Source organism: Palaemon carinicauda, chromosome 22 (genome assembly GCF_036898095.1).
Source record: "Palaemon carinicauda isolate YSFRI2023 chromosome 22, ASM3689809v2, whole genome shotgun sequence".
NCBI lineage: Eukaryota > Metazoa > Arthropoda > Malacostraca > Decapoda > Palaemonidae > Palaemon > Palaemon carinicauda.
This window is the reverse complement of record NC_090746.1, coordinates 21650867-21668111: the sequence shown is the minus strand read 5'-3', so window position 1 is coordinate 21668111 and position 17245 is coordinate 21650867. Positions and strand designations below refer to the sequence as shown.

Here is a 17245-nt window from a genome sequence, read left to right as displayed (position 1 = left end):
CCCCGTCCGTCCGCGCGACGGAATACCGTCGGTTCGCGCGCGGGCGAACATTGGAGAGCAAGTGCGCGGTCGCGCATGAGCGTAGGCGTGCAGGCACGTGGGCGTGCGGTCGCGCGGTCGCGCGGGCACGTGGGCGCACGGTCGCGCGGGCACGTGGGCGCGCGGTCGCGCGGGCACGTGGGCGCGCGGCCACGTGGGCGCGCGGTCGCGCGGGCGCGTGGGCGCGCGGGCGCGCGGTCGCGCGGGCACGTGGGCGTGCGGTCGCGCGGGCACGTGGCCGCGCAGGCACGTGGGCGCGTGGCCGCGCAGGCACGTGGCTGAGCACAGGCGGTCGGGAGACCGATGACGCGTAGGCGGGCAATGGCGCGTAGGCGGGCGATGGCGCGTTGACGAGCGATGGCGCGTTGACAAGCGATGGCGCGTTCTGGCGAGCGATAGCCAGTAGGAGAGTGAAGGTGCGTTGGCGAGTGAAGGTGCGTTGGCAAGCGATGGCGCGTCGGTAAGCGACGGCGCGTTGGCGAGCGGTGGTGCGTTAACAAAACGCTAGCGCGCAGGTGAAGAATCGCGCGGGCGCATAGGCGATTGCCAACGCGAGACAGACTAGTGATGGTTAGCGCGCATCTCGCTAACAGAAGGCGCGCAGGTGCATCAGGAAGGTGAGCGCTGAAGCAAGCTGTTAATCAGACGATCCTAGACGGTCAGAAAACCGTTGGCGCACATTGGTGCGTGGCAAAGAAGGGCGCGCAGATGTGCGATGGCAATTGAAGAAAGGTGGCGCACAGAAGTAAAGGTGAGCGCTGGCGAGCAGGAGGAAGATCTACGGCAAGACTCAGCTACCAGAGATCGTGGTCCACAGCAGGCGAGCGCTAGATCGCTACTGATGGTGGTCAGGGGAACTGACACGCATGGCGATCGATGGCGATCGTTGACGCATAGGAGATCGCTGACGAGCAGGTGAACGTTGACGCGTCTAAGGTCGCTGGCGAGCTGGTGATCGCTGACGAGCAGAAGGCAACGCGTGGAAGCCTGCGCGTAGAAGAAGAGCTCTTGACCCAGACCTGAACCGAAGTTCTAGATCGCGAGGGCGAACGTGGGCGCACAGGGCGCGTAACAGGAACCAACAGGAACAGCAGAGATGATCATCATGAGAGCGCTGACGAACAGGAGAGTGCTGACGAACAGGAGAGCGCTGGCGAACAGGAGAGCGCTAGCGATCAGGAAAGCGCTGATGACCAGGAGAGCAGGAGCAGGAGAGCGCCTGTGCGTTAACACTGAGCAGGAGAGAATACAGCAGAAGGGCGCGCAGGGGAACCCTGACACGCAAGGGAAGAACCCCCGTGGGGGGCAACCCCTTGCCCCGAAGGGGTCATTGTCCGTCGGGAGACTGATGTCCGTCGGAAGATCGTTGTCTGTCCGCCGGTAGACTGATGTCCGTCGGAAGACCGTTGTCCGTCGGAAGACGAGGTCAGACTGCTGTCCATCTGCACCAGGGGCGGAAGATCAAGAAGAAGGAGTTGTAGGCTGCATACGGAGATTCAAAAAGGCGCCTCTTAGCACCCTTATAGGGAGATGAGAGGCCCTTACGACGAGGCGGACGGTGAGCCTTACGGCAAAGGAGGCCAACAGCAACAGCAGCAGAAGAATCCTCCGAAGAGGAGTCTCTATGAGTGTACTCTCTCGCGAACGAAAGAGAAACACTTCGTAGAAGAGACTGGACAGCCAGTGACCTAAAAGGAGCAATCCTCCGAAGAGGGGCTCCTGCAGTTGCCCAGCCCCTTGAGCAAAACTGCAGGTGCGACCGCTCAGCACCAAGAGTATAGTCGCACGAAAAAAAGGCAAGAGAAGAACCCCCCAAAAGGGGAAAAACTCAAGCCTGGACAGGAAAAACTTCCCTCGGAAGGAAAGTTACCCACCCAAGGAGGCAAGCCTCCTGAGAGTTCTAAAATGAACTGGAGAGCTGTCAATCGTCACGGGAGTACTTCCAGTAGAAGGAGACACGCCCCTGACGAAAATCCAAAGGGGAGGCTGCAACAGCCGAATCCCCAGGCCTCAACAAGACAGCTCAGACCGTTGCCATATTACAGAAACGAACTAGATCGGTAACTGTAAAAAGATAAAACAAAAATCATTAGTACACATTCATTCCCCCGGGAAGGCTCCGAAGAGGAATCCCGAGGGAAAGGAACAAGAATTACACAACAGGCACGTGCCCTCACAACCACTTACACTCACGGAAGGAGAGCTGTAACCAAAACAGAATTATAACAATTATAATTATGAAACTATGTAATTATGTAATTTAAAAATGAATGAACACTAAAGAAAGAACGAAAACCCCGAAAGGAATCATTCTACAAAGCTGAAAAATTAACAGATACAATTAGATTCATAAACTAATTGAGACAAAACGTACGGCGTAGCAACCCCCCCACACGGGAAGGAAGCTACAAGGGGCGTAGTAAACGTAGTAAAAGGGTGAACGACCTCAAGAGAGAGAGAGAGAAAGACCGAAGTCAAACTCGACCGCAACCCATAAAATTACACCGTGGTGGCCTAAACTGCCGAGGGCTCCACGGAGATATCGTACACTACACACACAACTCTGAAAAGGAAACTTACTGATTTCTATACTCAAATATATATACAAACATGAAAAATTGTTTACATATATATTGAGTAAAAGAAAAGTAAGTGATTAAGTAAAGACAAAAAAAACAATGGCTGCCAAGCGAGGACAAAGACAGAGACGTCTGTTCCAGTCCGAGCCAAAAGTGAAAGTGAGCTTCACCGGTGTGTGAGGGGGGAGCTACCACTCCCCTACGCCCCCGCTAACTCGTCGTCGTCGTCGGCGCCCACTCATGTCCGAGTATTGGGTTCTGTCGTTAGCCATCAGCCTCCTATCTGTGGGGTGGGTGCTTATGCCTGATGTGGCTGTTAAGTCCTAGTCTGTGGTGGAAGAGTCGCGGACAGTGTTCACAAGGGAGGGTGGGTGGTGGGCGGGGCTGTTCTAATCGCTCTCTCCTTCTTCTCCTCCTAGCATCCTCATTTTGTCTCCTCCTCTCCTCGAAGTCCACGGTGCCATGGTGTACTGTACTCCTCCAGGTTTTCCTGTCCCTGGCTGTTTCTTCCCATGAGGAAGGATCGATGTCAGTTAGAGCCAGGGTGCGCTTTAGTTGATCTTTATAGCGCATTTTCGGGGCTCCTCGTGGTCTGGTAATACACCCTCGTTAAATTCTAATGGCTCGCCATTTCAGTTGCGCTAAAAGGTAAACCCAATGTAAATAGCGTGGTTTGTATTTCGGTTACGGAACAACTGTTAATTAGATTAATTTTATGGTAATCATGACTTTTTTATGAGAATATTTTGTGGAGATTATAGAGTACTGTCCAGTACTATACTGTATACTAAAAGAAAACAGAACAAAAGATAACTACGGTACATGTACTGTAATTCAAATTGAAGGAAACAAGTATTTTCAGTGATGTGGTACTCCTGATTTTGAAGTAGTTTTTGTTAAGTTTTTTTTATGAATGTACACATTTTTTAAGATAAGCTGAAATTTAACTTGAATATATCGGGAGTAAGGAGACTAATGTACTACATTTCTATTTTAAACAGGACAAGTATGATAAAGACATGATAATGTTCTGCGAAACTGCATTTTGTAACTGGAGTGTAAGATTTGCATGTAAATATCATAAGATTCATTAACTTTATCAACAATAATTTTTCTATTGAGGGTTAATATTTCTCATTTCAATGTTTGGTGTATTTGGGATCACTTCTTTTAATACATACTTCCGTGTCATAGAAATTTATATTGAATTTTCAAAATCAATAATAAGATTTATATACTTATAGGCAATATTTATTACTCAATTACCATTCAAAAGATATATCTTCAGCATTCATATAAAGTTACTTCACTCATCGGGTGTAGGGCCTCAGGAAAAGCCCCATGATTAAAAATTTTACGAATACATATATACCCCAGCCATAAAAGTAAACATTGATTTCAGCAATTAACATACAAATCCAATTAGGCATGAGTGAATGGATGTTGAAATTATAACTTGTATTTCTAATTAGAATTTGGCATCTGCTGATACAGTATACTTCAAATTAGGATGCTCTACCACATGGAGTATCCTCTATTTTTGTCTTTTGTGGTTTGGTCAAAATTCTTCACTCTGTACAGTACTTGATTATCTGTCTGGTCTTTTGTATTTTGACAACATTAGTGATCAAAGTAGCTTGGCCAAGGCACCAGCCACCCATTGAGATACTACTACTAGAGAGTTATTGGGTCCTTTGACTGGCCAGATAGTACAACATTGGATCCCTCTATGGTTACTAATTGTTTTTTCTTTGCCTTCTACACATACAGTACACTGAATAAGGCGGCCTATTCTTTACACACCCTCATCTTTCCTAATACAACTGACATCACCAAGATAACTGAAAAATTCTTCTTCACTTACTATCGTTTCCAGAGGCCGTGTAATAGTGTTTTGCCCAAACATCTAACAAACCGGCTTATGAATTTCCATGAAACTACAGCAATGAATGTTTCAAACATTGGCCTAATTTTTGGTGGTACAATGAATTGACAGATGTGCTTAATTAACCCGTTTACTTTTAGAAAAAAGAGGAACTTCTTCTCTTCCTTCAGAGCGTTTCGAAGAAGTGTTACTTAATCGTAACTGTGACGCAGAGGTTCCCCCAACCCTCCTTCGGTGTTTACGCCTATGGCTATCCTAGTACTTCCCCTCCCTTCCTTCTTGCCTTTTTTCCTTCATTCCCATTGTTATTAGGCTACCGAGTAAATCTCTGTTAGGAAAGACTGTGTACTGCACATATAAAATGAGCCGTAAGAGCAATAAAATGTTTTATGGTGGTAGATAATGATTAGATGGTTAACGCAAATTATCAAACATAATAGAAGAGGTTTAAAACAGGGGTGTGGAATCGCACTGAGAGATATTCTACTCGGACTCTTACAAATTTTAGATTTGCGACTAAAAAATAAAATAAAAAAATAAAATAAAAACATTAGTAGAAATAGAAAACAATTTTTTTCCTTGAGTGATGATGAGTAAAATGTACAAGTGTCCATTTCTTGTTTTTTTTTTTTTTTTTTTTTTTTTTTTTTCATCCCTCATAAATCTATGGTTTCCAGCAATTGGTGATAACATTATTTTGGAAAAGCAAAGCTAATGAATGCTTTGATACGAGTATATCAGCTTGGCATGTAGACAATGTTAATGGATTTCTCAAAATAAGGTTGATTGGTTCATTAATTGAAGTCTGGTATAATTCCAGTGAAAAAGTCGCAATGATATTTGTCACATACCTTTTAAGTAACAAAAATAGGTACTGGTACTTATAACATAAATAAATATATAAAACTAAAGGTTGAAATATAATAAATCTTATGTATGTATGAACACACACACACACACACACACATATATATATATATATATATATATATATATATATATATATATATATATATATATGATTTAAAAATTTATTAAATGGCCGATGTCAATGCCCTTATATGAAACATCTTGTAGAAGTCTACCTTCTAAGGAATTCAAGCTAGTCTCTCTGGTGAAATTGATATGATAAATTATATCAAACAATGCTCTCTGTCATTTTCTTCCTGGCAATTGATGTATCTAGCAACCTGTGTTGTATGGAAGAATGAGTCCTACGGCTTAACCTAAAGAAAACTATATTTTTATTGCTTTACCAACACTCGCTTGAAGTGCGAAGTGTAGGGTTATCATGGCTTCTTCCGTCTCCTGTCATAAGTCTCATTCTTGATCTTCAATGTAAGTGAGTGGGTAAGATATAAAACGTTGGTCTTGTGTTTAGGTAAAGTCTAAAGTCAAAGTCACGAATCACATTACCAGGTATGCTGAACTTTTACTGACAAAGAATTTCGTATTGCTTGGGGTAGGTCATATGACAATTATCTATGGAGTTAAACAGGCGTTTAACAATTCGGGGGATGGGAGGTACAGGGGAAGAAATGTTATAACAACGTTACTGAGGGACGTTATCATTTTTGCGAATGTGTGGGTGGCTAAGACTGGCTTTAGCCTCATTTTCTTAAGTAAAAAAGTTAATGAAACGTAATTGGCAATGCACAGTATTTCCCAAAATTAGGCCATTGTATGAAGCGCTCCCTGCTTTGATATCATGGAAATCCATCAGTTATTTTAGGAGTCATTTAAAAAAAACACTATTACACGGCCTCTGGAAACGATAGTAAATGGTTAACTACTGCACTGTAATTGTCAATGATTACTTTCCACTCTGTAAGGGGTGAAAACTCTTTAGCTATGCTAAACAGCTCTTCTAAGAGAAGGACACTCCAAAATCAAATCATTGTTCTCTAGTCTTTGGTAGTGCCATAGCCTCGGTATCATGATCCTCCACTTTCTTGGGATTGAGTCCTCTTGCTTGAGGGTACTCTCAGGCACATTATTTTTTTTTTCCTTATTTCCTTTCCTCACTGGGGTATTTTCCCTGTTGAAGCCCTTGGGCTTATAGCATTCTGCTTTTCCAACAAGGGATATAGCCTAGCTAGTAAGAATAATAATAATAAGGTTAGGTTAACCTACAAATCATTATTTGGTACTTCAGATTACTGATTGAGAACAGGGGTATAAACAAATGTTGAATACCAGAAAAATGTCTTGAAATTAATGTAAAACAAAGATTAAATTTGGTCCAGTTTTAAATTTTGCAGCCTAGACTAATCTGACACTGTTGCAAGATACAGTACAAAATTTTACATGAGAGACTATGGAAATCTACACTGTAACTACAGTATTATACTGTATGTCCACCAACTCTGTAAAATTCTATAATTAGCATCATCATCTCCTTTTACACCTATTGACGTAAAGGGCCTCGGTTAGATTTCTCCAGTCGGCTCTATCGTGACCTTTTAAATCAATACTTCTCCATTCATCATCTCCCACTTCACACTTCACAGTCCTCAGCCATGTAGGCCTGAATCTTTCAACTCTTCTAGTGCCTTGTGGAGCCCAGTTGAAAGTTTGGTGAACTAATTTCTCTTGGGGAGTGCGAAGAGCATTCCCAAACTATCTCCATCTACCTCTCACCCATGATCTCATCCACATACAGCATCTGAGTAATCTCTCTTATAGTTTCATATCGAATCCTGTCCTGCCATTTAACCTGTAATATTCTTCAGAGGCCTTTGTTCTGAAATCTACAAAATCTGTTGGATATTGTTTCATTATCATACCACAACTCGTGTCCATACAGTAACACCAATTATTATTATCATTATTACTTGCTGAGCTACAACCTTAGTTGGAAAAGAAAAATGCTATAAGCCCGAGGGCTCCAACAGGGAAAATAACCCAGTGAGGAAAGAAAATAAGGAAACTACAGGAAAAGTAGTTAACAATTAAAACATTTTAAGAACAGTAACATTAAAATAAATATTTCATATATAAACTATGAAAACTAAAAAAACATGAGGAAGAGTAATAAGACTGAATAGTATACCCGAGTGTACCCTCAAGCAAGAGAACTCTACTGCAAGACAGTGAAAGACCTTGATACAGAGGCTATGGCACTAAACTGATTTATAGCCTGATTTTTATATGTAATTTCAGGTAATTTTATTTCCAAATTTTACTCAACCTAGCCATTGTCTGATTTGCTTTTTTCAATCTTTCATTAAACTCAAATTCTATAGATCCCGTACTAGAGATCATAGTTCTTAAGTATTTAAATGATTCCACCTTATTAATCCTTTCTTCCAATGTTATTTCATCTTCCATTACACATTCCGTTCTCATTATCTCTGTCTTTCTTCTACTTATCTTGAGCCCAACCTCATATGTTATTTCATGCATTCTCGTAAGCAAGCTTTGCAAGCCCTGTGGTGATAAGGACAGCATCATCAGTATACTCTAGATCAGCTAATTTCCTAATTTCTCGATTATAAAATCAATGAATCGGAGAGAAGCAGAGCAATGGATGCCGCAAATGTAGAAAGATGGCCATCGAGTGCTTTACCATTCTTGATTGTTCCAATAAGTACGCAATAATAATGTGTTAAAATTTGAATCATCACTTGTAGTGGATTTACTTCACTGCCATGCTATGTATTTACAGTACAGTATTAATAAGTTAGTGAGGAATGAGTATACAGTATTCGATATATTGTATTGTATTATGGCTATTTATTTGGGTAAAAGTTGTGATAGAAATTCAACATTAGAAATATCAGAGACTTAAGCTGACCATGGAAGTCACACTGAAAAAACCTAAATTTTTATTCATCAGATTTGAGAATTAAGATCTATACAAATATCCAAAATATTTCATATACTCCTGTCATAAAATACAGAATTTTTCTGTATATGAGAGGCAATAGAGGTGCCAGAAATGACAATGAATGGCGAGCAATTGTGTCTCAGTACCGAAAGGCCCAGCTGCTACCTCATGACCATTGAGGTAACGGCAGTAGGGAAGTCAGCACATGAAGCTTCATTTGCGGGGGTGGGAGAGGGGGCTGTGGTACAGTAGCAGTACCAGCCAAACTCACCTGAGTCTCTCATCAGGCAAGGAGGAATGATGGAAAGAAAAATCCCCTTTGTTCTTTTTTTTAATGTCAGCTACTTCCCAAAATTGGGGAAAGTGCCATGGTAGATATAGATAGATAAATATAAGCAAGACTGTTGCAACTACAGTAAGCTTCAAATACTCTTCTAAATTATGGCAACTATTAAGAGGATCTGCCACTGTTTGTTGAGGAAGTGGGCAATTAAGCTTAAAATATAGCTTCAATATAAGCAAGTGAATTAATATACCCCTTTTCAGAAACTTACGCTCGGATCCACGTATGTCTTGTGCTGTGTTTCCTTATCAATTGCAGTAATCTTGATGTGTAAGGTATCCCAGGAATGAACCATCATATCCCAGCTATAGCCATAGGGGCCCTCAGTCCAAGTGTTATAACCCTGAAATAAGCGTAGAGGTTACCAACAACTGAAGAAATATGGACATTTATCATCATTTTTCAAATTTCTAGGGTGTACTAAGAGTTTATTAATGATCTCATTGTCTACAATAATGATAACTATAATAAACGTAACTGTATTGTACAGTTACACCAACAGATTTCATTTTTTATTAAAAATAGAAGTCAACATTCATTTATAAAAAAAAAAAAATCATAACTTATCACTGTCGAATGCAAGCACAATATTCAGGAAATCTGGCATGATATTTATAATCAAAGTGCAAGTATTACTCAAAATGAGTCTTACTAAAATTAAACAATCATTAATTTCACATTTGAACTTTATCATATGTTATCAATGACAATAAAATCCTGATGGATTTTCAATGCTGTGAAAAAAGGGATATGAAAAAAATTAACGCTAATAAAATTGTTTATTTATGGGAAATTTATAAGATAAAATATATTGAGAGAAAAATCTGTCAGGCATCAAATGCAGTAACATCTTTACATATGGTTAATTACAAAGTACAGTGGGTTACCTTGCACATGAGACAGAGTTTCATGATCTTATGGAATACCTTTGTGATGAAGTGAGAGAATGGTAAGAAAAGCTGTAATATGATATAGGTAAGGACCACCAGTGTTTTCAGTTTTTGCTTCCAACTGACAGCAGAACTTTCTGTGGAAGGATATTGCCATTACTATAGCTTACAACTGTATTTAAGTGAGCTTTATATTTTCAAATTGTTGGTTTACTGCTTTTATTTGAAATACAGTATGTACATGGTATACATTTACTTTGTGCAAACATAAAAAATACTTTTTTCCACTACATTTCATACTTATTTTTTTTTTTTTTTTTTGGAAAGAATGATAAAATATTTCTTTGCCCATTTAGTGCTGAAAAGCCTCTTCATGAAATGTAAAATATAGTAATGATCCAAATTTACTGTGCTTGAATGGGCTATAAGTAAATGATTTAGTTAGAGACCTACAAAAATAATCTGGAATATAAGACCAAAACTTTTTCATGAATAAAGATAATACTATACTGTATCTACAAAATTCAAAACTCGCTTTAATTGAATAAGAATAAGCCAAAACAAATTGAAAAAAAGACATCCAATGAGCATTCATTTCTATAATTACAAAATCAGACATACCTTCATAACAGCAGTCTGGGTTCCTCTGCAGAAATAGCCTGAATTCATTCTTGTTACTGTCACTTTTGGTCTCCATACTAGACTTTAATGTTATCCTATTATCTCTCCTTGAATTCATTTCCTTGATCTTTATCTGAAGCTTAGATCTCTTGATAGATAAACTGGATATAATTTTCATTTTGCTTTTGTCAAGCAAAGACTTGGAGTGGCAATATACTGCTGAGAACACACTTGTAACTGGTGAAATTAGAGTTCGGGGCCAAGACATGTGGCAGAAGATGGGCATAGTGACCATGCATACCCATGGAAACATTCCTGAAAAAGTCCGTGGAAAGGATTGTTATCTTTTCATAAGACAGTAAATCAATATGTGAATTTTAATTTTAAAATTTCATTATTACTTAGCATGAAAAACTTCTCAATTACAGAAAAAAGTTATGGGGGTAGAATATTTCAGTAACTAATGAAAGCTACATAATTCCTGGAATACTGTATATGGTTCTGTAAATATGCATTTTGCCACAAAACTAATTAATATGGTGAAAAGATGATGAGGTTTTCTCATATTGAGGAGAAAGATGAAACATGAGTGTAGACAGCACTTTTCAAAGATATTAAGCTTCAACTATATTTTTACAGGAAAAATTGGCATAAATTATTCCTATGAACCTCCCTTGATGATCACATTACTTCTCCAGAAGCTCAATATAATTGACATTTACCCATAATTTTTTTTCCAATTTTCTTTCCTTTGAATAAATACATGCCCTCAGTAAATGAGGTACAGTACTGTAACAATCTAGCCGTAAGTGGTAAATTATGCACCAGTGTCTGTATGTCTCTTCAGTTTTACAGTCGTGTCGGTTGTGATCAGACATCTCCAGATTGTTTGCTTATTACTGTGCATGAAGAAGTCTTTCCCTGATTTTGTTGGCAATTACTTCATGGAGTGAACACAGGAATTGTTTCTAGGCAATCATGATCCGCATTATCCTTGTGTAACATGTCGGGACAATACTGCCCATAAGTTAACAGTTCAAGTGCAAGGGGAAAAGCCAGAGAAGACTAGGCTAGTTGGTTATAATGGGGAGGACATGCCTCCACGTTTAGACAATTTACATAATCCGCCAACTTTTGATAGTGTTGAGATTTTTAAGCTCTTGTTAAAAGTTTAGAAGTCCAATGAACCCCCTCTTAAAAGTAATAATTCTGGTCCTACTCAGCGCATTGACAGACTTTACTTAATTCCATCCCCATTTTGAGCCTAGTGTTAATGGTGTTTCTTTCAGTAAGGGTTCTGGATATTTTCTGCACAGTACAGATTCAAAAGGCTCATTCCCTTAAATCTTGATGGGATGAATAAAGTTGAAAGTCAATTGTTTTCTTCATGTTTTAGGGAAAAGGTATACGCCGTTCTCTTGCAAGCTCAGCCACTAGCCCATCACAGGTTAACTAGCACGGTAAATGTAGGCACTATTTCTACAACTTCCAAAACGAGTAATTGCCCACATGCACAGCAGCTCCCATATCAAATGGTAAACAAATTGAGAAATCAGCTGATTTTCACTCAGCCCAAGCAGTTCAACCAGCAATACACGAAGATGAAGAGAAAGAAAACACAGAGGCAAACCTTGAAAGTGACGAATTATCTCCTTTTTATATATCAATGTAACCTTATTGCTGAGAAATGCCCTAATAAGTGGAGTAAAGTAAGTTTGAAGGCTTCTTTTCTTCCAAATGTGTGGAAATAGCATCTTCCCAAGACTTTTTATCTATCAGTTCTCAACTTTGTGATGGATAAATGGGAAAAACTTTCAAATTTTTAAAACTCTTTACAGGTAAATGTCGATTAAACTGAGCTTCTGCAGAAGAAGCAATATGAACATCTGGTAAAGAAATAAGAAATTTCATGATTAAAATCCTGCTTTTCACCATTTTTTTATGAAGATATTTTACATACCAATGCTAAATATCTGTGAATTCATTAGATGAAATGCTATTCCAAAGAAGAGAGCTGCTTTCCTTGTCTGATCCAAAAAGAGGAGGAATCCAATGGTGAAGTCTAGGGTGAATCCTCCAAGGTGAATTATATAATAGTCAATGCTGTCATTACTTAGTATAAGTCTGAAAAAAGGTTACAATGTAAAATTACCTCGTACATTATTGTTTTTGAGTGCTTTAACAGGCCAAGTAATTAATACTTGATTCACATCTAAGATGACTGGTTATATCATTCATGTGCTCTTATGATTTGAAAGAAACAGACCGATTAATCAAATGAAAAAGGGGTTTACACAGGGTTTAATAAAGATACCAAGGGATGTACAGTATTTTGATTTTATGACTTCAAATTCGATCTCACTATGAGTAATTTTAAAAAACTATTTGGCTTTTTGGTTGAGCAGGCTGACTGAAGTCATTCCATAGTTTATATATAACTGATCCATTTGAATGTTGTTACCGACCTTTAAATATTTTTTCATTACTTCTCATATATAGTTTATTCAAATGTTTTTTTATTTCCTTCCTGCACTTGACTGGTTAGCCTGTTAGAGCTCTTTGGCTTGCTAATACTGTAAACAACATTTTGTCGTAGTGGGATTTTCCCTTCAGAAATAAAGAACCACATACATTTATCTATGATTGATATTGGTATTAATTAATTTGTGCATAACAAAGCACTTTAGTTTACATTATATAATTTCCCTTACTCTTAAACAGTCAGTGACTGCAACTAAAAATGTTATTTTCTTTAGTAAAATAAATTTTTGAATATACTTACCCGATAATCATGTAGCTGTCAACTCCGTTGCCCGACAGAATTCTACGGGAGGGATACGCCAGCTATCACTATACTAGAAGGGGGTGTACTCACCAGCGCCACCTGTGGCCAGGTACTGCAGTACTTCTTGTTGACACCACCTCAATTTTTCCTCGGTCCACTGGTTCTCTATGGGGAGGAAGGGTGGGTCAATTAAATCATGATTATCGGGTAAGTATATTCAAAAATTTATTTTACTAATGAAAATAACATTTTTCAATATTAAACTTACCCGATAATCATGTAGCTGATTCACACCCAGGGGGGTGGGTGAAAACCAGTGTACATGACTAAAGGATAGCTAAGTATCCCGTATTTCATATAATCAGTTATTCAGAATAACAATGAAATAATAAGTACCTGGTAAGGAAGTCGACTTGAACCGTTACTCTGCCTTTAATAAGTTCGTCTTCCTTACTGAGCGCAGCGTTCCTCTTAGGAGGCTGAATCAACTCTAAGGTGCTAAAGTATACAGGGCTGCAACCCATACTAAAGGACCTCTACACAACCTCTAACCCAGGCGCTTCTCAAGAATGAATTGACCACCCGCCAAATCAAAAAAGGATGCGGAAGGCTTCTTAGCCTACCGTAACAACCCAAAAAACAACAATAAAAGCATTCAAGAGAAAGGTTAAAAAAGGTTATGGGATTAAGGGAATGTAGTGGCTGAGCCCTCACCTACTACTGCACTCGCTGCTACGAATGGTCCCAGGGTGTAGCAGTTCTCGTAAAGAGACTGGACATCTTTAAGATAAAATGATGCAAACACTGACTTGCTCCTCCAATAAGTTGCATCCATAATGCTCTGCAGAGAACGGTTCTTATTAAAGGCCATCGAAGTGGCTACGGCTCTCACTTCGTGGGTCCTTACCTTCAGCAAAGCAAGGTCTTCATCCTTCATGTGAGAATGGGCTTCTCTAATCAGAAGCCTTATATAATACGAAACTCCGTTTTTGGACATGGGCATCGAAGGTTTCTTGATTGCACACCATAAGGCTTCTGACTGTCCTCGTATAGGTTTTGACCTATTAAGATAATATTTCAGAGCTCTGACAGGGCAAAGAACTCTTTCTAGCTCGTTACCCACCATGTTGGAAAGGCTAGGAATTTCAAACGATCTAGGCCAAGGACGTGAAGGACGTTCATTCTTAGCTAAAAATCCGAGCTGTAAAGAACACGTTGCAGATTCGGATGTGAACCCAATGTTCTTGCTGAAGGCGTGAACCTCACTAACTCTCTTAGCTGTTGCAAGGCAGACGAGGAAAAGAGTCTTGAGGGTAAGGTCCTTGAAGGAAGCTGACTGGAGAGGTTCGAACCTAGGAGACATAAGGAACCTTAAGACTACGTCTAGATTCCAGCCTGGAGTGGATAAACGACGTTCTTTAGAAGTCTCGAAAGATTTAAGGATGTCTTGAAGGTCCTTGTTGGAAGAAAGGTCCAAACCTCTGTGGCGGAGAACTGAAGCCAACATACTTCTGTACCCTTTAATCGTAGGAGCCGAAAGGGATCTCTCATTCCTTAGATGTAATAGGAAGTCAGCTATTTGGGTTACAGAGGTATTGGTAGAGGAAACTGCATTGGCTCTACACCAGCTTCGGAAGACTTCCCACTTGGATTGGTAGACTCTACAAGTGGATACCCTCCTTGCTCTGGCAATCGCTCTGGCTGCCTCCTTCGAAAAGCCTCTAGCTCTAGCGAATCTTTCGACAGTCTGAAGGCAGTCAGACGAAGAGCGTGGAGGTTTGGGTGTACCTTGTCTACGTGAGGTTGACGTAGAAGGTCCACTCTTAGAGGGAGAGTCCTGGGAACGTCGACCAGCCATTGTAGTACCTCTGTGAACCATTCTCTTGCAGGCCAAAGGGGAGCAACCAGCGTCAGCCGTGTCCCTTCGTGCGAGACGAACTTCTGAATGACTCTGTTGATGATCTTGAACGGTGGGAATGCGTAAAGGTCGAGATGGGACCAATTCAGCAGAAAAGCATCCACATGAACTGCTGCTGGGTCTGGAACTGGGGAACAGTACAACGGAAGCCTCTTGGTCATGGAGGTGGCAAACAGATCTATCGTAGGTTGACCCCACAAGGTCCAAAGACTGTTGCACACGCTCTTGTGAAGGGTCCATTCCGTGGGGATGACTTGATCTTTTCTGCTTAGGCGATCTGCTGAGACGTTCATGTTGCCCTGAATGAACCTCGTTACTAGAGTGAGGTTTAGACTTCTTGACCAAATGAGGAGGTCCCTTGCTATCTCGTACAGGTTCCTCGAATGGGTCCCTCCCTGCTTGGAGATGTAAGCCAAGGCTGTGGTGTTGTCGGAGTTCACCTCCACCACCTTGCCTAGCAGGAGGGACTTGAAGTTCATAAGGGCCATATGAACTGCCAGCAGCTCCTTGCAGTTGATGTGGAGCGTTTCCTGTTCCCTGTTCCATGTTCCCGAGCATTCCTGTCCGTTCAAGGTCGCGCCCCAGCCCGAGTCTGATGCATCCGAGAAGAGATGAAGATTGGGGGTCTGAATCGCTAACGATAGGCCCTCCTTGAGAAGAAGGTTGGTCTTCCACCACAAGAGAGTGGTCTTCATCTCTTTGGTGACAGGAATAGAGACTGCTTCGAGTGTCAAATCCTTGTCCCAATGAGCTGCTAGATGGAATTGGAGAGGGCGGAGGTGGAGTCTCCCTAACTCGACGAACAGGGCTAACGATGACAGGGTCCCTGTTAGACTCATCCACTGTCTCACCGAGCAACTGTTCCTCTTCAGCATGCTCAGGATGCATTCTAGGGCTTGGCTTATCCTTGGGGCCGATGGAAAAGCCCGAAAATCCTGACTCCGAATCTCCATTCCCAGGTAAACTATGGATTGGGAGGGAATGAGCTGGGACTTTTCTAAGTTGACTAATAGACCCAGTTCCTTGATCAAGTCCAAAGTCCAGTTGAGACTCTCCAGACAGCGACGACTCGTGGAGGCTCTCAACAGCCAGTCGTCTAAATAAAGGGAGGCTCTGATGTCCGATAAGTGGAGGAATTTTGCAATATTCCTCATCAGATGCGTAAACACCATAGGAGCTGTGCTTAGGCCAAAACACAGGGCTTGGAATTGGTACACAACCTTTCCAAAAACAAATCTCAGGAAAGGTTGGGAGTCTGGATGAATAGGAACGTGAAAGTAAGCGTCTTTCAGATCCAACGAGACCATCCAGTCCTCCTGCCTGACCGCTGCTAGGACCGACTTCGTCGTCTCCATAGTGAACGTCTGCTTGGTGACATAAGCATTGAGCGCGCTGACGTCCAGCACCGGTCTCCAACCTCCTGTCTTCTTGGCCACCAGAAAGAGACGGTTGTAGAAGCCCGGGGATTGATGGTCCCGGACTATAACCACTGCCTTCTTCTGTAACAGGAGCGACACCTCCTGGTGCAACGCTAGCCTCTTGTCCTTTTCCTTGTAGTTGGGAGAGAGGTTGATGGGAGAAGTGGTCAGAGGGGGTTTGCGGCAGAATGGTATCCTGTAACCCTCCCTTAGCCACCTGACAGACTGGGCGTCTGCACCTCTCCTTTCCCAAGCTTGCCAGAAGGTCTTGAGTCTGGCTCCTACTGCTGTCTGGAGAGGAGGAGAGTCAGTGTTTGCCTTTAGAAGTCTTGGGACCTTTCCTAGACCTGCTCCTGGAAGAGTCTGGACGGGAGCTTCCTCGGCTGGGAGCTCTGCCACGAAAGGGCGGAATAAACCTTGTAGCAGGAGTATCAGCCACTGGGGTGCGGTAAGTCCTGGGAACTGAGGGAGCAACCTTAGCCTTACGAGCTGAAGAGGCCACAAGATCATGAGTGTCCTTCTGAATCAGGGCCGCAGACAAATCCTTGATAAGCTCTTCGGGGAACAAGAACTTAGAAAGCGGAGCAAAAAGGAGTTGAGATCTTTGACAAGGTGTGATGCTGGAAGAAAGAAAAGTGCAAAGTTGCTCCCTTTTCTTAAGAACTCCTGAAACAAACATTGAAGCAAGCTCGCCGGACCCATCCCGAATTGCTTTATCCATGCAGGACATTAAAAGCATGGCTGAGTCCTTGTCCGCAGGGGAGGTCTTCTTGCTCAGGGCCCCCAGGCACCAGTCGAGAAAATTGAAAATCTCAAAGGCACGAAATACACCCTTTAAGAAGTGGTCTAAGTCGGAAAAGGTCCAGCAGACCTTAGAGCGCCTCATCGCTGATCTACGAGGAGAGTCGACCAAACTTGAGAAATCAGCCTGGGCAGAG

At 41.6% G+C, this 17245-nt stretch overlaps 1 protein-coding gene across 3 annotated transcripts in view; it reads right to left on the bottom strand.

Annotated features, from left to right (window-relative positions):
• Positions 1–17245, bottom strand: part of GC (gamma-glutamyl carboxylase) — a 123307-nt gene that overhangs the window by 17823 nt on the left and 88239 nt on the right. For all 3 annotated transcript variants that reach the window (XM_068346040.1, XM_068346039.1, XM_068346038.1), the window contains exons 7-10: positions 12147–12310; positions 10187–10501; positions 9602–9702; positions 8887–9018 (exon numbers count right to left, since the gene is read on the bottom strand). In XM_068346040.1, coding sequence (XP_068202141.1) covers positions 8887–9018; positions 9602–9702; positions 10187–10501; positions 12147–12310 — 712 coding nt within the window. The remainder of the gene's footprint in view (positions 1–8886; positions 9019–9601; positions 9703–10186; positions 10502–12146; positions 12311–17245) is intronic.